The sequence below is a fragment of the Notamacropus eugenii genome, chromosome 2, assembly GCF_028372415.1.
Source record: "Notamacropus eugenii isolate mMacEug1 chromosome 2, mMacEug1.pri_v2, whole genome shotgun sequence".
Classification (NCBI taxonomy): Eukaryota; Metazoa; Chordata; class Mammalia; order Diprotodontia; family Macropodidae; genus Notamacropus; species Notamacropus eugenii.
In genome coordinates, this window is record NC_092873.1 from 355661603 (window position 1) to 355681892 (window position 20290).

Here is a 20290-nt window from a genome sequence, read left to right on the forward strand (position 1 = left end):
TTCTAAGCCTGCATCTGCTATGTGTTGCCCCTTCTACCCCAAATTTGCTGGTAGAGTAGGCTTCTGATCCAGAAGGCAGTAGTATCCTCTTCCCCCCACCCCAGACACACACCACAGAAGCCATATCAGATAGATGTCAACTACTGATTTGAGATGGGAACAGGACACATCAGGTGAGGGGGTTCAAAGGAAGGAGAAAGAGCAGTTCCATGGGAAGGGAGCTATTTACAAGAAGGCTGGGGTGGAGGTGGGAGTGGGGGCCACAGGCTCATCTTGGAATATTTTATAACAATATAAATAAGATCCTGGGGGAAGGGGTGGTGTTTGTTTTATCTTTTTTGTCTCTTAAAGGAGAGAAATGCAGAGTTCAGTTCTGTACAAGGAGAGAGCTTGATGGAGACAGCAGGGGATGGGGAGGCTGAGGTCACTGGGCATCTACTCGGAAGGACAGCAGCTTCTCGGAATGCATGTTGTTGAGGGTACGGAGGTCAGGCAGCTTAAGCAGTAGCTTGGTGAAGCGGGAAGTCTCTGAGGGCCTGTTCTTTAGGACCAGTGCCCGAAGTGCTCGGAGCAGTGTCTCCTGCAACTGTTCCACAGAGGCCGAGTTCTCCATACCTGATCGGTCTGTTGGGAGAAGGGAAGAGGACAGGGAGTGACTGAGGGGAGAGGGGGGCTCAGGCTGGAAAGCTCCCTGGACATGGGCATTACGTTGTTCAAAAGAAATCCAGGATGCTGGGAGAGGACGTGAAAGGACACTAAAGGACACACTGCCTCTAGGGGCCAGGGAAGGGAGCATCATGAGTGCAGAGGTCCTATCAAGCATCTCAAGTCTTCAGAGGACAGGAGCAGAGGGTACAGAAGCTTATTCCTGCCATCCCTTTACATGCAGAAGAGATCTGACTAGAGACAGGGAGGCCAAGAGCTGGCAGCATGGCTGTTACAGCATCCCCTCCACATCCCCTCTGGCTGGGGTGGCATAGCCTACCTGCAGAGACCAGCACTACTGCAGTGAACAGCCCCAGTTCCTCTTCTGTGAGGGCCAGGGAGTTCAGCTTTTCACTGAAGTCGAACATGGCATTGAGCAGGTCCCCCATCCCCATAGCGCCCAGTTCCTGCAGACTGTATGTCGTACGGCTCAGGAACATAACCGTTTGTTCTTTCACATTGAACAGTGAAGCAAAACGTACCATCAGCACCTGGGTAGAGGCATGCGAGTCAGTCCAGGTGGTTGGGGGGACAGGGGTCACCTGCCCCCTAAATAGCCAAATCCCACCAGTTAGAGGAAAGAACACCAAATTTTGCATTTGGACAGTGTATTTAAATTTCCAGGATGTATTTGGATTATACTGAAGGAAGAACTTCTGTAACCAGAGTCCTTCTGAAAATAGAGTCTCCTTGCCCAAAGGAGAAGAACGGGAGAACAGACATCTTGCTGTGAGAATCAACAAGATAACCTCTCCTATTCTTGGTCCAAGGGGAGATGGGGGTTGGGGTAGGGGAACTGGCAAAGAGAGGAGGAAAGGAATGGGAAGAGTTTATATTCCAAAGGACCTGGGCTGGAGATTAGTGTCTGACTCTAGAAAGAGGCATCCCTGTCTCCCTACCAACTGATACTCCAGGTCAGGGAAACTTACCTCAAAGGTACCAGCCTTGAGCAGAGTGACCTGGTCGTGTTGAGAGAGATCACAGAAGCCTGGGATATGCTTAGCAAACTCTACAACTTCTCGAACAGCAGGCGTGAAGCTCATGGAGAAGTCCTCCCAGATCTCCTGAACACTTCGCCCACTACGCCCATGGGGGTACATATTCATGGGGCATGCCTTGAGGAAGAAACCACAGGAGATATAAGCCCAGTGGCTCCAGTGGAATTCCAAGGCATAAACCTCTGCAGGAAGTGGGTGCCCAATGTGGATTTTGCCATAGGCTGGAGTCCTAAAGGATGGCATATTCAACTTAATAGTAAGCAGGGATGAAGGTGAAGATAGAGCTCAAGTACCAGCCTGGAAGGAGTGCCTAGACAAAGCCTGGATTAGATCACAAAATGCAACACCCTCCATGGGAAACAGATCACATCCCCAGGCTTCAGGACGACTAGGCACAACACTGAGAGACTCAAGGCACCTTTATCCTCTCAGAAAAGGGGGACTACCCCTTAGGACAGAGGCACCCCAAAAGCTGGGAGAAGTAATGCTTTATACTTAATAATCCTCTGCCACCCTGTCTCAAGTCCAAATCAGGCATAGTCTCAACCCCAACCTCCTCCCTATTTAGGATCCCCGAACACTCACCAACAGAATGTTCTTAGATCGATCCTGCCAAGGGCAGGCAGTTGAGGTTTCAGCCTCTGGAGTTTGATACATGTGAGTAGGGCAGAGGCGATGCCCATTGCTATTATGCTGGTGGCACCCATGGTGGGGGGTAGCAGTTGGCCAGGTTGATGGGTATGAGTTTGGAGCTGGACGAAGTCCATTTCGGGCTTCATTGTGGCGCTGGGTGGCAGCAGAGTTGTTGTCATCAGGAGGTGCTGGAGGACAGCAATGGTTTTCCCAGCGGGGTGTTGTAGATGTTGGGGGGCCACTGGGCGTCTGGTTGGCATTCAGGCCACTGGGTGCAGTGCCCAGCTTGTCATGGGCATAGGTGAAGATCTCTCTGTGGGCTCGAGCCACCTGGGAGATCACATCCTCTACTTTGGCCTCAGGGCTTGGAGATCGAGGTGGTGTCAGCTGCTGGGGAAACTGGGAGAAACCCACAAGGGGTGAGGGAGTTGGAACCGGAGGTGGGGAGGAGCCCAATGGGCCAGGGGGAGGGATTCTGGCAGGTGAGGCTTCAGGTGGGCACTGAGTGCTCAGCTGGTTATTAGCCAGGTTCATGGCACTTTGCATCTCGGCAAGCATCCTCTGCTTCTCTCTCTTTGGGATCCGTCCGAAACGTACAGCTGGTGGGTAGGAAAGAGAAATGTCAGGAAACTCTTTACCCTCTCTCACCTCCCTTCCTTCCCCATGATCAAATCTGATCTGCTCTCATTCTGGAGAGGGAGGTATGAACAAGGGGTTCAGGACACTGAATGCTGGAAGGGGGAACAGGGTCAGAGGAGCCAGCTCCAAGCTGAGCACACTAAGCAAACAGAGACAGTCTAGTCTGGCCCAGAAGGAGCTAAAGGATGACTCAGGGCCCTGATCAGGCCCTCAAGCGCACCTGCAATAGCAGGAAAAGCACTGGGTCTGGGAGTCAGGAGATTAGGTTCCCATCTCACCTCTGTCATTAACCTCTGTGAACCCAAGGAAGTCCCTCGCCCTCTCTATGCCTCAGTGTCTTTCCTCTAACAAAATGAGGGAAGTGGATGAAATGACTGACTCCTCAGGACCTTTCCAGCTTTCACAATTCTATAAAACCATGTATGTATATGTGGATCTGGAGCTCTCTGATGGAAATCAGATACAAATTACTCTATAAATCCATTCCAGTTTTAGGGGTGACAGAGAAGAAAGTATTTTAAAAATCGACCATGAAGGGCATAAAGAGTTCAGAAAGCTGAGATCTAGGATAAGTGTGTGCGTGGGGAGGAAGGGTGTGGGGGGGGGAGTTTGGAGGGAAGGGAGAGGGCAATCAGGCCCTTACCATCTCGGGACATGCCAACAGACAGGCATTTCTTGAATCGGCACTGCTGGCAGCGGTTACGGTTGATGCGGATGATAGAGCAACTCTCATTTTTTAGGCACTTCTTGTACTGGATGTTCTGCTGAATGCTTCGTCGGAAAAAGCCCTAGAAGGGAAGTGAGAGGAGGCATTAGCTGGGTCAGCAAGGTCGATAGCAGGCTGGGGGACTAGAAAGAGCCATAAGTCTTTCCACCACCACCCCTCTGCCCTTGGACTGAGGAGGCCCTGGAAACCAAAAGGCTCAGTTCTCAGCCCTTCCTTGTCAAGTCCCTGGGAAGCTCCCCAAGCCCCCTGTACCCTGTTCACCTTGCAGCCTTCACAAGCGTGGACTCCATAATGGAAGCCGGAGGCAACATCCCCACACACCTTACAAAGGAGCACCATGCCATTGAGCTCTGGAGGAAAGGATGGGTGAAGGGATAGAAACAAAGGGTAAGCCAGCCTCCTTGGGAGGGGGGTGCTTCATTGACCCCCAGAGAGAAAGGGTTCAGTCCCATGGGTCAAGGTTAAGTTTGGTTCCAGGAGGCACAGCCCAACTGAATTTTTCTAAACTGAGATTTGGTGGGGGGAGAGAGACAGTAAGAAGGGATAATCATATTCATTTTTAAATGAAATGAAAATTATGCAAACAAGAGGAAAAATGAGCCTCTATTGCTTTACCAGTACCACCCCCAACCCACTCCAGGACTCACTGGTGATGCTGCTGGTACTCTTGCTGGGAGATACTCGGCTGCTGTCCTCCATGGCTACCTGCAATCCTCCAGGGGAGCCTCCATTATAGAAGGAGGCAGAGGAAGAAGAAGAAGATGAGGAGGAGGAGGAAGATGAAGATGATGATGAAGGGGAGCCTTCTTCTCTCAAGCCAGGAGGGCCACTCCCAAAGGGCCGGCCTGGGTCCTGGGTGAGGGAGCCAGTGGGGGAGGGTGGAAAGTAGGTAGGGAAGGCATGGGTCAGGGACTGGAAGCTGCCATTGGAGCTCTCACTGCAGAGAGAAACAGGACTGGTTCGACTAGGAGATGAACCATTGGAACCGATGTAGGTGATGACTCCACCTGATAGAGGAGAAAAGAGACAAATGGAGGGGGAGGTTAGATTATACAGAAATCCCTCAGGGGGCTACCATGTCTCCTCAAAGTGCCATCTAACCCTAAAGAGTTACCCAGCTGTCCTATCTCAAGCCCCTGAAACTGGAGTGGGTAGAGGCTTCCCCTAAGGTGCTCTGACCCCCTCAAAAAGCCAATTTTTGCCAATTCTCTTACTCAAAAGTGCAGGCCTAAAATCACTGATGCCAAGTTCTTGACCCTATGCCAGTAGGTAAGTCCCTCTCACCCAACACATATCACTGTGGTAAGGAGACTGGCTGAAGGCCTTGTATTCTAGTTCCTACACTTGCCTTAGGTCTCCTCCCCTAAAGAACATGAGTTGCTATTATAGCTGACCTAGTTGTGCATGGCTGAACCAGGGAGGATGAAAGGGAGGAGGAGCCAGGTCACAAGACCCATTTCCTCCAGGAAAGATCTTCTGATTTTAGTACCAAGACTAAGGCTGACTCCCCCACTGGAGAAATAGGGTTCATGTTAATAGGTAATGAAACTCTCTTCCCTATTTTTTCTCAGTTTTCAAGATCATGTCTTCTAAGTTTTCCCAGGATTGTAAGAAATAGAGCTGTTAAAGGACTTTTATAGAACCTCTTGACTTTAGGGTTAGGATTAGGGAAAAGAAGTTCATTATAGAAATGAATTCCCTAAGGTCATATAACCAATAATTAATTAGCAGATCAAGGATTCCAATCCAGATTTTTGGACTCTAAATGTAGTACTCTTTTCATTACAAGAGCTATCCTTTTTGTATTCATTATTCTGTTCATTATAATAAAGTCAATTCCTGTGTTGGGGAGGAAAGTCCTTCTCAACCTTCTAACATAGAGTCTTGAAGAGAATATGGCTGTAGAGTACTTTATTCTGAGTTCCCTGGATGGGCATAATGGTTTAAGTGGTGACAGTTGGTTTGGAATGCAAAGGGTTAGTCTCTGGGCTAGAAAAGATAGCTTCCCAGATTCCCTCCAACAGGAGGTTTGTCCCTTTGGGTAGTGCTCAAGAAAGCAGTGTTATCATCTGGAAGACACCTGAATAGCCACACCCCTAAGGAGCCAGTAGGGCACTCAGAAGGAAAGAGGCCAGATGCCTGCTCCACCCATGGGGAACCCTTGACCTGCCTTCTATGCAGGCCAGATTGGAGTGGACAAGGGAGGTGAAGGTGGAGGGCACGTGTGAGCAAGCACATACCACACATGGTGCCTAACTAGACACATGCTGACTGCTCACACACACAGACATACTGAGATGGGCGGGGACAACCTCAAAATAGCTCAAGACTGATCTGGGTAAACCCAACTCTCCATAACCCAATTGCGCAATAATCCAACTCCTGGAGTTTCAAAGTTTGGAGGCGGGTAGAAAGGAAAACTGAGCCCTAGTCTGATAATAAATCAATGTGCTTCTACCTCCCCCAAAGGGGTCCGAGCTATCTATGGCTGAGTGGTATCTTCCCGGCCACAGAGGAGGGGCAGGAAGCCTCAGGTCTGACAATGAAACTCCTCCTAATTGCGTTTTTGTTTTCCCATTTGCCTCTAGCTGAGACACTAGTTGTTTCTTGTGACTTGAGAATTTAAATGGGGGACAGGGCATGAAGGACAAAAGGAGTGGAAGCCTAGCAAAGGGCCTGGGACAGGGCAGCGATAACAAATGTTTGTTTGTTGGAAGCTAGTGGAGGCACAATTAATAACCAGGTAAGTCTCTGGAATACCGGAAGGCGAAGGCAGGGAGCCAGGGACCAAGGTGAGGAATGAGGCTGCAGCAGACCGGGATGCAGGGAGAATGCGGCAACAAGGAGCTACTGGCCATAGGTGTGGAGCTCCTTGGCTTCAGAAATTGGAGGCAGTGCAAGGTCACGGCGGGCCCCAGCCAAGTCAGCCACCCGCGGGGGAGGTGGAGAAAAAGGGGCAGGCGGGGGCAGTGAGTCAGCCGAGCTTCACCCAGATCCCGACGCACCGGGCGGGGAGGGGCCGGGTCCTCAGCCGGCCACACGTCCCCACTCCACGTGTGCCGTTCGCACGTGGCTCCCCAACGAGGAACCCCGGAACTGGAGACCCCGCCCTACACGCTTCCCGTCAGGCCAGGAGGCGCCCCACCTCGACCTCCCCGAGCCTGGGAGTCAGGGGCGGAGCTGAAGGGGGAACCAGCAGAGCTGGAAGGGGCGGGAGGAGAGAGGGCGAGGGAGGGGGAGCCGCGTTGCCCCGGAGACGGGGAGGCGGAGCTCATTATGTAACGGGGCCGGGAGGCGTCGGCCAATGGGGAAGCAGCCGCGGCGACGGCTGAATGAAAACAAACGCAGCACGTGGGCCCAGCCCGGCGGCCATGTGAGCCGAGGGGCAGCCCGGGCTTCCCGGCTGACCCTGGACCTGGCCCGGCTCCTGCATACCCTCTCTTCCCCACCCCTCCGGCCCCGGAGGAGGGTCCGTTCACCAGGTGCCCCGACCCCGAGCCGGCTGCAGGCATCCCGAGCAGCCCGCCCCTATGGAGGACGCGTCCTGCTCTTCAGCTCTGCTCCCCAGCCCAGGGTCCCAGCAAGAGTAGCCTTTCCCTCCTCTCAGGTTTCAGAGAAGCCCCGGGAGGGGAGAGAAGCTAGGCAAGGCGAGGCGTCCGCCAGCTGCCCACGGCGCCGATGCAAATTGCATTGGGGGAGAAGGGCCAGAAGGGCTGCTTTGGAGGTCCCCTGCTTAATCCCCTGACCTTCAGTGCCTACCAAAAGACCCCCTTCCTCTGGCCTCCGGAGCTCCCACTGGAGAGCTCCGGGAAAGATACTCCTTTTCCCCAACCCGGGGCCACGAGACGCCATTCGGACCCAAGCCGGCATCTCTGCCCCCTCCCCCTGCTGCCAGGAAAGGGATAGCTCTCAGGAGGTGCTAGGGTGCAGAGATGGTATAGCCCAGGGGCCACTGTACCTGTGTTATTGTTGGAGTCCAGAGTGGTCGTCATGCCTTCACCAACTGACAGCTCTCATTCAAACAGGACCTTGTCTCAAACTGAAGTTTCGGACTGTGGCCCTCACCCTCTGCGCACTGACTGACGGTGGGGAATCCCCCAGGCTAGTACACTCAGGGTCGGGGTCCGTAGCACCTGGCGACGAAGTCCTTGGATGGACTAGATGGCAGAAGCCCTCCGAAAGGGGATGAAGCTGGGGCAGCAGAGATCTGTTTTGCATGGGAGGAGCAGCAGGGGAGAGAGGGTGCAATCAGTCTGCAGTAGCTCTGGCTGGAAAAAGAAGAGAGGGGAGGGTCTCTGCAATGCCCTGTAGGGGCTACTGCCCAGCAGCTTTGCGGCAGTGCAGCGGAGCAATCCAGGAGGTGGCCGATGTCAGTGGTCCTGGATGGAGAGAGGTCGGAGTAGGGAGGTGGACAGATGATGGGCAGAAGACGAGTGTCCTGATGCGCTCGCTCAGCTGCAATATTTCACTCTGCCAATCTCAGCCGCCTTTTGCCCGAGCCGCTTTCCCTGGGACAGAGAGCTCTGCGCAGGCGCCAGAAGCCCAGGGCTCCCGAGCCCGCACGCGGCACTGGAGCAGGTACCATGTGATCCCAGGGAGCGCCTCGTGCCCCAGTGACACACTTTTCCAGCAGCAGGCACGTTGAGCTCGGTGCGCCTGCGTCACTCGAGGATTGCTGGGATTTGTAGTTTATGCAGGAGGCAAGCTCCCTAACACTGTTTTGTTTCCTTCTGCCTTGGAAAACCTCTAGCGTGGCCTTAGGCGGAGCTGGAAACAGTGGGATGGAGTGGAGAGTAGGGGGTGGCGGGTTTGGGAAGTGTGTGTGTGGCAGAAGCATGTGAATTCCTGAGGGGTGACTGGCAAGCCGGGCTGCTCCCTCCGAGATCAAACAGCCCTTTCTGCAACCTTGCAAACGTGAGGGGTTCACGTGATTGCAGAACTGACCTCGCGCTGGGGTCGCCAACCACACGGGGAAGGACCCCCACGGCCGTGATGTGGGAGCCCACCCCAGAGCCTGGGGGCCAAGCCGGGCCAGAGGCAAGAAGAAAATGCGACTTCCCTTTTGCCCGTTCCCTCCACACTCCCCCTACAACCTCCTTACCCGCTGGGGGAACACCTTGGGCATGAGGGATTAAATGCCCTTTGCCCCTGGAGGACCAGATGTGTCTGGTTGGAGGGGAACCTAAAGTGCCCCAGGGAAGCCCTGTCCTTTTGACTGACAACACCACCTATTGGAGGTGACCTCAGGATGAATCATTTCCCGTCCTCTGGGAAGAAATATGGGGTAAGGGAGCAGCCTAGTGAAAGTGCTTTGAGATCTTCCAGTAGTGAGACAGGGCAAACCCAGATTCTTTGGGGTAGTGGAAGGAGGGTGAGTTTCAACTGCTCCACCCCCTCCCAACCAACCGAAAATTCTAAGGGATGAGCCAGGTGTTGTGAGAGTGAAGCTGGAGAAGCCTGAGCTGGCAGAAGGAAAAACATGAGGATGGTTTGGAAGGGGCGAGAGTGGGGTGGGGGAGCAAAGGGAAAACCTGTTCACTCATCAGCCAAGTAGGCTGTGTAGTGGAGAGAATGCCGGACTTGGATTCAAAGCCTAGATTTAAATCTCATCTCTGATATTTACTGGCTTTTAAGCCACAGGTGAGTTACTACTTAATTTTTCTGAGACTTAATTTCCTCATCTTCAAAATGCCAATAGTAATACCTGTAATAGTAGCTACCTCACAGGGTTGTTATGAAGCCCAAATAAGATAATATATGTGAAGTGCTTAAAAATAGAAATACAAATGTCAGTTATTATTCTTAGCCCTTCCCCTGCCCAGCTGCATATTTCTCAGTCTCACAGTGCTTCTAGGAAGGCTTTCTTCATTTAGCTCTCAATCTCCTACTTAGGACCTCCGGTTAATCAGATTCTGTCCCTGGGGACAGTATCTTCTGGGGACCCCAGAAACATTAATGATCACCATCTACAGGGAGAAGCCTCTGGAACCAGTGTGGGGAAGTCTACTGGAATGCTTAGGAAAACACTAACAAGGGAGAAAAAGTCTAAGTGGAAGAAAAAGCAGTTGAACTGCTGGATATTTCTGGTCTATGCAGAAAGTTCCATCTATGCAGAAAGCAAACTGCTCTGGATGGTTAAGGGTGGGCTTTAACCTCTCCTATCTCACCACTTCTTGGTCTTCTACCTCTACAAGGAGCTTTTGGTAAGTTAAGGAGAAAAAGAAGTGTGCCACTTCTCCCTTCTACTCAAGTATATTCTAGCCCTTTGCCCAGAGCCAGTTAGGTTGCAGCTGGGTCTGGGAGGGACCAAACCACACAGGCAAAGAGACTTTTCAGGAAAACTTGGTTCATAATGCAGACTCCTCCTGCTCCTTACCACTGCCCCTCCTCTTCCCTACCACAGGAGAGAAGGAAGAGGAGAGGCAAGTTGCCATACCCTGTTCTGCCTACTTTATGTCACCTCCAAAGTAGAGCCAGAGGTTGGTTGCTTATACAGTGCTGCTTTCTGGCTAGACTAGAGCCCAGAATGGAAACAGCAACATGAGAACCGTTCCCTCTACCCCCAACCCAGATCATCAAGAGATTCCAACCCTTCTGTCCTGAGTGCTCTCTCCCATACCAGGTCAGAGTCTTTTCTGGAACCATATGGTTGTTTTCATATCTTTTCATAGTGCTAAACTGCCCCCCTTCCCATTATTTTTTATTCATTTGCCATTTTGAGATATATACGTACATAAATACATACACACTCCAGGGGACAAGTCCCTGAGCTTTGCACTGAATTTGGATGGGGGAGGGGAAGGGCAGACTTCACTGGGAGTTGTATTGACACCAAGACCTGGTTTCCAGTCAGCAAAACTCTGTTGCTGGCAAGAGATTGAATTGTTTATGAAGACTGACACTGAAAAAAAAAAGATTGACACTGGCTTGTGTTTAGAGTGTTGGGGGTGGGGACTGCTTTCTATAGGGCTCTTCCTTTTATTTTTGATACAGAAAAACTTTGGGAGAATCCTTCCCAAACAACAAGGGAAGAAGACATAAAAGGGAAAGTGAGGAGAGTTCAATTTTAGGGGTACCAGTCTCTACCCTGGTCTTCCTCTCTGTACATTCTGTTCCTTAGGCACCTGGGGATAGGATGGGAAGATTAGAAGTTACCAGGCCAGAAACTCAGGAAGAAGAGGCTGGAGTAGCATCCTCCCCCCAAAAAAAGGGAAGGGGGCCAAAGGCTGAGTTTCTGGTCTTTTGGGAATCCAGAGATGTCTCTTCTCATCTCTCCTTCCTCTCAGCCTTTTGTAGACTTTGAGGCATCTCTGTAACTTTGACATACAGCAGGTACATCTCAGTACTGCCCACCCTACAGCTCCAGGTCAGCATGAGATTCCTAGCTATCCCCTAACCTTTCTTCCATTGCCAAATCCAGCCTAGGAAAGGACAGGGTTCCTAATAAAATGTTAAACCAGGATTAATAGGAAATCACTAAATACCCAGGGCATGGTGGACACTACTTGTTTTTCCTGAAGCTTTGTGACTGGTATTTTCCCTACTGCTGCCATCTCTGATGTCTGAGTCAGGGATTGAAGGCTGGTCTCATTGTTTAAGTTGACATTTGTCCCAAGTAGGGATTGTTTCCAAAGTGCGTTATTCCCCGTCTCCCCTTGATTTCCTTGGCAATTAAAGGAGTTGGGGAGGAAGGGTGGGGCATTGAGCTGAAAAGAATCTAGGAGCTTGGAGCTTTGCTTAAAGTATTGGGGTGGGAGACCTCAGAGGCCCAGGAATCTTCCTGTCAGTATTTGGGGGTAACGCCCAATGGGTGGCCTAGATCTCAGGCACACTAACTTTGGGTGGGTCGCAGTTGAAAACCAGGTCAGGTTACAGTCTAACTCTTTCAACCCTTCCTCCCCTCACCAGGTGAACCACTGCCCTGTGTAAAAACCTGCCAAGCTGTGTGGTGTCACTCAAAGGGGAAGGAGCCTGAAGTAAAGGGGGTGGGGTGATGGCATTGGAGGAGCAGGAGAATACGTCTGTCCCAGACAGACCTTCTTCCCCTTATGTTCCCACACATTCGTCCCTCTTTCCCTCTGGAAGGAGCCTGGCCTCATTACCCTAAGAGCAAGCTATGCAATCTCTCCCTCAGTCAGAGAGCTGGGGTGTCCTCCTGATCTGCCCAGGTTGAGTATCAGGCACACACTCCCAGCAGGGACAAAGTCTGACCCATATGGCCTGGGCAGGAGGTGGGGGGAGGGGAGTAGTTGCGATGACTTGACACTTGTCCAGGGCTGGGTCAGAAAAATATCTCTTTTTTTTCCTCTGGGCCTCCCAGCTCCTTCTCCTCACTAGCTCCTGCCTTTTTCCCCTCAAAAAACCCATTCTTTTGAACTAAATGTAAATATCTGCGTTTGACAGGATTGTCTTGATATTAACTCAGTTCCCCTTTGGTGAGGAGGGTATGCATGGTGGCGGCTTGCTTGGTTACTTGTAGAGCCTGCCCCCCTCCCCCAAGCTGGCTGGATACAAGCAAAGAAGGAAAAGAGCATTTATTAAATGCCTACTATGTGCCAAGTGCTATGCTACAGGCTTTACAAATATCTCATTGGTCCTTTTTGAAATGAAAAATGAACAACTACAATTTGATCCTCACAACAACCCTGGGAGGTAGTGATTATCTCCGTTTTACAGCTAAAGACACCGAGGCTGAGAGAGAGGTTAAGTTACTTGGACAGAGGTCTCCAAAGGGTCCCCTTAAGCTCTTCCTATAACCTCGCCGGCCTCAACCGTAGCATCTTCAACCATATCTTTTCTTCACATAAACTTATCCTCTCCATGTTCTCCCAAGGCAGTGTGGTTTTCACACTTTTTGGTCTTATGACTTCTTTATACTATGAAAAATGATTGAGAATCCCTGAAAGAACTTCATTTATGTGGCTTACAACTTTATATTTAACTAATTAGAAGTTAAAATGACATTTTATTTTCATAATTTACAATATTATTAGGAAAATAAGTTTGAACTCCCAGACTCCCCGAAAGTGTCTTGTGGACATTCAGGATCCCTAGACTACACTTGAAGAACCTCAGTGGTCCTCAGCAAGGAGAAAAAAGATGAAAGGATTTCTTGGTAAACTGCCAGATGGAGGAGAGATCCCATTCTAATTTTTATGTTCCAGAACTTTAGAGGGCTGAATTTGTAGCTGGGTTTTCTGGCATTGTCACACTTTGCCCATCACAGATTTTCAGTAAAAGAAAAAAATCTTAGAAATAATTTATTCCAATGTCTTTTTTTCCACTTAATAAGCATTTATTTTCTCTCTCCTACCTTCTCCTTCAACACTGGGAAAAAGAAAAACAAAACACTTGTTTCAAATGGTCATGGTCTCTTGGAAAACAAATTCTCACATTGACCATGTCCAAAAATGTACATGTTGTATACCCTGAGTCCATCACCTTTTTCAAAAGGTAGGTAGTGTGTTTCATGGTTAGTCTTTTGGTCTCATGACAACACTCTTATTTTAAGGGAAAGAAACCCTTCATGATTAAATGTCTTGTCTCAGGTCACACAGCTAGTAGGAGGCAAAGTTGTAATTTCAATCCAGGTCCCTTGACTCTGCTTACCCAGGTCAAGACATTACCCTTGTACTGTCATTGGACCTTTTGGAGAGGTTGTTGTGTTTGTCCTTCATTCTGGAAAAGGACCATGACATCAAGATGATGACACGACTTGCAGTTGACTTTGATTTGAGGGAGGGAGGGCTGTGCAAGGTCACCAGCCTCACTTTCTTCTCCTGAGCCATCTGGGTCCTTTTGGAGAAATAACTGGAACAGCCTTCCTGTGCAAAATACAATGTTAAAATGGGTACTCCTGATGCCTGCTATTGTTATGAGCAGCACCAGTGATCTGGCCAGAAGGGCAGATTTTAAGGGATCCTTTATTAAAAGGAGGGAGGCTGTCTTGACTTTAGTTGAAGATTGTAGATCCCTTAACTAGAAGGAACTTTAAGGATCATCTAGTCGAATTCCCTCATTTTTATTTTTTTTTAATTTTCACAGATGAAGATACTGAGGACCTGAAAAGTGAAATGATTTACCAGAAGTTACATAGGTTGTAAGTAAGAGAGCCTGTATTCAAGCTCAGGTCCTCTGACCAAAATTCCAGAGCATTTCCATTCCATCAGAGGAAGTATTTAATTATTTTCTAAGAGCAGGCAACCTAGTCACCTTTGCCAGTTGATGAAGAGGTACAGAAACCCACAAGAAAAGAAGACATGGGAAAAAATAATGAGGCAAAGAAGAAATGAGCCTTCCAGAGTATAGGCTTTGGCCTGCATGGAAATTTCCTTCCAAATAGGATTCACTGCTGAGCCATTTGTTGGAAGGATGGCTACCAAGGTATTTCCCAAGGGCTTCTAAGCCCACTGATCCAATATTCAGTTTTGGGAGGCAGTATGGCCTAAGAAGACAGAGAACATAGGACTTTGAGTCAAAAGAATCTGGATTCAAATCCTGCCTCTAACATCCACTAGCTATATGAACCTGAGCAGGAGGGAAGTAGGAATAAGCATTTATTAATCATCTTGTGTGTGCAGATACTGTGCTAAGTGCTTCACAAATATCTTATCTGATTTTCTCAACAACCCTGAGAGGTAGGCTGTGCTCTCATCCGCCCATTTCACAGTTGAGAAAAACTGAGGCAGGCAGAGGTTAAGTGACTTGACTGGTTCATACTGCTGGTAAGTGTTAGAGGCCATATCTGAACTCAGGTGCTATGCTAGATTCACTGGAACGTCTAGCTGCCTCCATCTGAGCAAGTAAATAACCTAATCCCAGACTTCAGTTTCCTCATCTGTAAAATAGGGATTATAATAGCATCTATATCACAGCTTGTTGTGAGGATCAAATGAGAGAATGTAGGTAACATTCTTTGCAGACTTTTGTTATATCAGTGTTTGGTCTATTTAACAACAATTAAGTAGGTACTTTGTGGGAGGCACTATTCCAGGCATTAGTTGACACAAAGATAAATCAATGAGAATCCCTCCCCCACGAGCAGTATACATTCAAGTGAAGATGTACAGCTTGTTGGCAGATAAAGAAATGCAAGGTAATTTGAGGAGACTGAATATTAACCAACAAAGAATTTATCAGGATGGAAGGGCAGGATCGAGGAATATTTCCAAGAGCAGGTGACCCTTGAACTCTCCTGTGTGCTTTCTTTTGACAACCCTTCCAGTTGGAAACAAGCCTCCATGAGGAAATGGGGGAGACTTGGGAACCTCCCTGAATCCTCACCCCCGCTCCAGCCCCCAGCTGAAGGAGCCACTTTCAACTCCTAAACATCATCCTTTGCCTAGCCGGTCCATGTCGCTTTCTACCACCAGCCCGTCTCCAAAGCTGCTTGGAGAAGCGCACAGTTCATAACAGTCCCTTTGAGAAAGGAAGGAAGCCATCCCTATTGATTTGTCTGCTTGGCAGGCAGCAGGGGCTTTCATAAACTCAGTCTGGGGCTGTGAGGGAAAAGGGAAGGAATGTGGGAAGAAAGAGGAGAAAGGCAAGGGCGTTGTAAAACACCCTCCCTCTCCTTTCCCCTTCCCTGCCCCTTATTCTCCATTGCTTCCCAAGCCTCCAAGGGTTCAGTTAGCAACGAAAGAGGAAAGCTCATCCTCCAGCCACCCGACAGCTCAGGCCTGCAGCTGTTAGAGACATTGGAAAGCAGCAGTGGAGGGGGTGGGGAGAGTGGGGCCGCCACTTTGCAGATGCAGATATCTGTCTTCCCTTCCCACAAGGAGAGGGTGGAGAACATTTTTTCAAAAAATTATTTGTAAATGAGATTTTTTCAACGCAGTGTGATGCGCTTTCACTCATTAGGATGCAGAGTTTGCACCCTGGAGGAAAAAATCTGTTGTTTAGGGAAAAAAATGCCAACAGCGTGTGTAGGGGACCCAGTACAGACAAAAAAAAAAAAAGAAAGAAAGAAAGAAAAAAAAAACCCTCCAGTTCTGCATTGCAGGATCTGGGAAGTTTTGGTGTGATGAGGAAATGTAGGTCGGGCTCCTTTTGCCTGCTTGTTCCTGCTAACCTACTGTCCGCCTGACTCAGGCACAGCCCCACATTCCACTAAGAGGCACTATAATGCCCAAAGGGGGTCACAGGATAAGAGAGGGGTAAAAAGACCGGAGAAAAGTCTTGGCAGGGAGGGGCTGGGGCCAAGAGGGAATAGAAGGCTGTGTGTGGAAAGGAGAGGGGAAGGACGATGAGTCTTCTGGGGTGCTTGACCAGGCTTCTTCCCATCCTGTCCTAGTCTTTAGCTGTCATTTCCCACCCCACCCCCACTGCTTCTACTCTTGTTTAGGGGAGGATAGGGCTGTGGAGATAGGCTATCAGGAACCCTATCTCAGATTTTTTTTTTTATTGTTGTAAATTTCAGTTTTAGCCCCCAGAAAAATCTGATGGAGGGCTGTTCCTGAGTCAGCAAGTGTAAGCGGAAGCAGGCATTGAATTGGAATTAGTGTACCTGAATACAAAATCAGGCTGTACTGTGTGACCTTGGGTAAGTAACTTAGCTGTCCTGATTCTGTTTCCTTCAATGTAATATGAAGGGACTAGGTGATGTCTCAGGTGCCTTCCTGATCTAAATCTGTGATCCTGTGACTGAACCTGTACCCTCAAGAGCATCTCTTCATCTTCTTCACAGATTCCAAAAAAAAAACTTGGAAGCTAAGGTCAAGGAGGGGAGTAGAGGGTCCAGAAAAGTGAGCTGCCAGCTTTCTGAACCAGCCCTATCCACAGATTCTCTTCAGTGGCCAGGATGGCACTTCTCTGGAGCTTGGCCAGGCTTTGCTTAGGACCAGAGATCATAGAGTCAAAGCCAGGAAGGATCTTAGAGGTCATCTAGGCCAACCCTTTCATTATACGGATGGGGAAACTGAGGCCCAGAGAGAGAAGAAATTTGAACCCAAGTCCTCTGACTCCAAATCCTGCTCTTTCCCCCTTGGAAGGCGAATGAACCCCAGAAAGCCAGTGTCCTAGGGACCTGTCTACCTGCTACCCCTACAGAGACAAACTGAGACCCAGACAAACAGAGATGGGCTCCTAGAGGAGAGCCCCTACTGGCTTTGCTTTCCCTCCTTCCCCGTCCACCATCCCCCTCCTGTGCTCCTGTGCTCCTGTTCCTGGTGGGCAGGGGAGGAGGGAGAACGGTAGGGACCTCGGTGTGTGCGTGTGTGAGTGTGTTTGTGCTTGCTCACGAGGGTGGCTCAGATCACATGGCCTGGGCATGTGCAGGCTGCTCCATTTTTACCACAACAGCTCTCATAAACAGCCCTGCTGCTGCCGCTGCTGCTGCAGAGACATGTGCAAGGGAGCGGGGGTGGGGCACGTGGCTCCAGCTCAGCCAAGGCAACCAGCTCTCAGCACTCCCTGCCTCTTCCCAATCAGGGCCCTGGCTCCCTCTGCTTGGCCACAGGAAATTCCCAGTCCTGGGTTCCTGCTGCAAAACATGTTTTGGGGAAGTAGCTTTCAATAATGTTAGAGTCAATGGATCCTTAAAAGGAGACATTGAAAAGAGATCTGGGGCAGGTGCTAGCTGACTTTATGTATCTATCTTGGCTTCTTCACTTAGCCCCCTAATTTGCCCCTTGTAAAAATTCAGGTGGGAGTAGCTTTGGGGGTGGACAGACTCAGAACCTCCCTCCCCTCAACCCCCACAACCAGCCAGGGCCTCCAGTATGAGCATCACTTGGACAAGAAGGAGTGTAGCAAGGCCATAAGTGGCCAGACCAGCAACTCCCTCTCCCAAAAATTGTTGTTTCATAGATGGGTGTATTTCTTTATTAGACAAAACAGAGGATCCTGATTTCTAAGGTTTCTGCCTTCTCTCTTGTCTGGTCTCTTGGTCATCTTAAAAGCTGGATGGGGTAATATTGTGAGGGCTCCAGAGAGCGGGGCAGATGTCCCCAAAATGCTCAGGAAGGGTGATCGAGTGTTTCACAAAGGGAGATGGAGGATGATGGGATGATGGAGGAGATGCTGGGAGAAGGGTGAGAGGGAGAGAAAGCCAGGATTATAATTGTTTATCCTTCCTCCATCTTATCTCCTTCTCTTCCTGTCTGGAACTCCATTTAGAGGCAGCTGTTTGTGGTTTTAAAGCTATTTGAAGTTGGTGGTGGGTCCTTGTCCTACCCTGAACTGCAAAGCCACCCCCTCCCCCAAATCCCGATGGCAATGAATATATTTTCCTGAGCCTCTCTCCTCCCCTGCAAGTCTCAGGGGTATGGATTCAGGAAAGTAGTGCAGAGCTGAGTTCCCAGTGGACTGGGAGTTTCCAAAGCCAAATGAGTTTTACAGATACCAAATGGGAAAGTGTCTTACTGGAGGAGGGTGGGGACACCCCTGTCTGATTCCAGCTTCTCAAGATCCAGGAATGTCAGCCAGAGAACAGAGTAACTCAAGAGCTAGTTCACAAAAGCTCCTGAGAACTGAAATTGGGAGGGATATGTTATTTGGTCACTGAGATGAGCTCTATGGCATCATAAGATCTTAATTTTAGAGCTTGAAGAAGGGACTTGGGAGGGTTGAGATCACCCTTAACTATTTTAATAGAGATTTAATTCTGATTTAATTTTTAAAATTTCTACTTTAGAGGCCATCTGGTTCAATCCCCTACTTTACAGTGAAGAAACTGAGGCACGGAGAATAGAGTGTTTGCTTCCAAAAGTAAGAAATTATTCAATCAAACTTCCTTACTTTGCAAATGTCAGAAGAGAGGTCCAGAGATGGAAAATTATTTTCCTAATGTGACACAGTTGAAAAAAAATTCCTGAAGTTGGAGTTGGGGAGATGGGTGCAAACCCCAATACCAATACCCACTAGTTGTGGGTGAAGAAAGCCACTTAACCTTTCTGGAACTGTTTCCTCAGCTGTGAAATGGGAAGTAACAACCCTTCCCAAGATCATTGTAAATATCAAATAATACAATGAATGCAAACCTAAAGCATTTTGTATACCCTTAAAACACACTATCAACTATTAAATAATGAGTATTCAGACCTTGGTCCTTTGACTTCAAACCCTGTACGGTTTCCATTATCTTGGTTCACTTGGACCAGGAGAGAGACTGATGGGCATGAGGGTGAGGAAGGGAGAAAAATACAAAAATGGTGGCCTCTGCCCTCTTTTCATTTGGTGACTTCCTTCTATCATCAACAGCAGCCTCACTAAGTACTAGTTCCTAACCTTTCTCTAACTGGGTTTAGCCAGCTGCTTCCTTTTTCTATATCTTTCTGATATCTCTCAGTTGTTACTTGTCTCTCCCTTCCCTCAGAAATCTGTCCTTTGCTTTAACTCCAGTCACATTTTTACGTGCTTAAAAAAATGCTTGCTGAATATTTGTTGAATTGAATCATCTCTCTGCCTCAGCCTAGCCTACTCTTAGCTGTTTCTTATAATCTCTTCTCAATGTTTCTTCACCAGAGTTGAAAAGACTGAGTTAAAGAAGTTGGTTCACTGTAGGTCGAGCTGTGAGCTACAGAGATACTCTCACTGAGCTGGGGTATGGGGAGTTGAAGCTTCAGGGCACAGGTTTGGAGTTCTGCTAGGCAGAGGGGACTACAGACTGAGCAAACCCTAGCAGAGTTGCAAGAATGTTTTGGGGGAGCACATGGAGCTAATCCCCATACCATTCTGTTTCCAAAGTAGTTCCCTCAGTCTGGGGCCTGATTAGGACCTTCTGCTGCCAAGAGTAGGAGATGCCCCTCCTCCCACGGTGAACAGTTTCTGGGCAGTCAGCTTCTTGGACAGGATCCTGAGATCTCTGCCAGGTAACTCCCTAAGAGTCTTGGCCCCCAGTTCAGGCTAAAATCTGTGAGCTAGTATATCCCATTAGGAATAACGAAGGAGAAGAAACCTTTCTGCCTACTTCCTTCACTTGCTAGCCTCTATCCTGCTGTTGGCTTGATCTAGTATGCTTATTAATAGAGCACATCTGAGCCTTTTCAGGGAAGCAGGAAGAGTCTGAGGTCTTTAACTAGCTTCTGAGGCCAGTTACACAGACTGGTCTCTCTCTTCTTGGAACTGTTTCATCCTAAGGACACCATCTAGCCCAGGGTATTATTGCTTTCCAAATTTCAGATGTTGTGGGCATGGGAGAGACCCTGGTCCCTACTGCTTTTCCATCCCAGTTACAGTCAAATCACTAATTTTAGAGCTGGAAATGGAGCTTCTAGAGACTAGTCCAGTCCCCTGCCTTCAGGCATTTTAAAAATACTTTCCCCTTTCTTCTACTTCCTATTACAAGTTTACACTCCTTGAGATGCCCGTGGCCTCTAGGATATGGTGTGTATCCTTAAAACTGATGACACCCAGAAAGAAAATTCCTAGGGTGGGGAGGTGGTGAGCTGGCCTCCCATAGAGGAAGGGCAATGTTGGCTTGGGTGGTTCCCCTATCCTGGGGACTGCCCCTTTTCCTGGTCCCACCCCACAGCCTAGAGAGCCTGCAGCTGGACAGGCAGCCAGAATGAGGGAATTCTCTAGGAATCCTCAGGGTCTAGGAGGAGGCATGGACTTCACCAGTGGGAAGGGAGAGGAGGGTTACAAAGGA

The 20290-nt window shown here is 49.2% G+C and overlaps 1 protein-coding gene and 1 long non-coding RNA gene across 5 annotated transcripts; one reads left to right on the top strand and one right to left on the bottom strand.

Moving 5' to 3' along the window:
• Positions 1–125: 125 nt before the first annotated feature.
• NR1D1 (nuclear receptor subfamily 1 group D member 1) lies at positions 126–8312 on the bottom strand. 2 transcript variants are annotated; one of them, XM_072646338.1, is made up of 8 exons: positions 7661–8312; positions 4350–4709; positions 3964–4052; positions 3619–3763; positions 2289–2935; positions 1635–1820; positions 986–1196; positions 126–624 (listed from the first exon to the last, which is right to left on the bottom strand). In XM_072646338.1, the coding sequence occupies exons 1-8, from the start codon at positions 7692–7694 to the stop codon at positions 425–427; spliced, it is 1872 nt and encodes a 623-aa protein (XP_072502439.1). In that variant the 5' UTR covers positions 7695–8312; the 3' UTR covers positions 126–424. The 2 variants fall into 2 exon arrangements, with proteins under 2 accessions (XP_072502439.1, XP_072502440.1); XM_072646339.1 differs by lacking the exon at positions 7661–8312 and adding an exon at positions 6463–6937.
• Positions 8313–8403: 91 nt separating this feature from the next.
• LOC140528476 (uncharacterized) lies at positions 8404–18740 on the top strand. 3 transcript variants are annotated; one of them, XR_011975199.1, is made up of 4 exons: positions 8404–10324; positions 13747–14085; positions 16121–16243; positions 18335–18740. It is a non-coding gene; the product is annotated as an uncharacterized lncRNA (long non-coding RNA). The 3 variants fall into 3 exon arrangements; XR_011975200.1 differs by having other exon boundaries at positions 8404–9342; XR_011975201.1 differs by having other exon boundaries at positions 8404–8986.
• Positions 18741–20290: the final 1550 nt, after the last annotated feature.

What these genes read in the sequence shown, in the direction of transcription:
- NR1D1 (XM_072646338.1), bottom strand. Translation starts at nt 7,694, where the DNA reads ATGACGACCACTCTGGACTCCAACAATAACACAG. An exon ending in TGTTGGCATGTCCCGAGATG is followed by an intron (nt 2,936 to 3,618) that starts GTAAGGGCCTGA and finishes CCTACCCACCAG; the next exon opens with CTGTACGTTTCGGACGGATC. An exon ending in AGTAGTGCTGGTCTCTGCAG is followed by an intron (nt 625 to 985) that starts GTAGGCTATGCC and finishes TTCTCCCAACAG; the next exon opens with ACCGATCAGGTATGGAGAAC.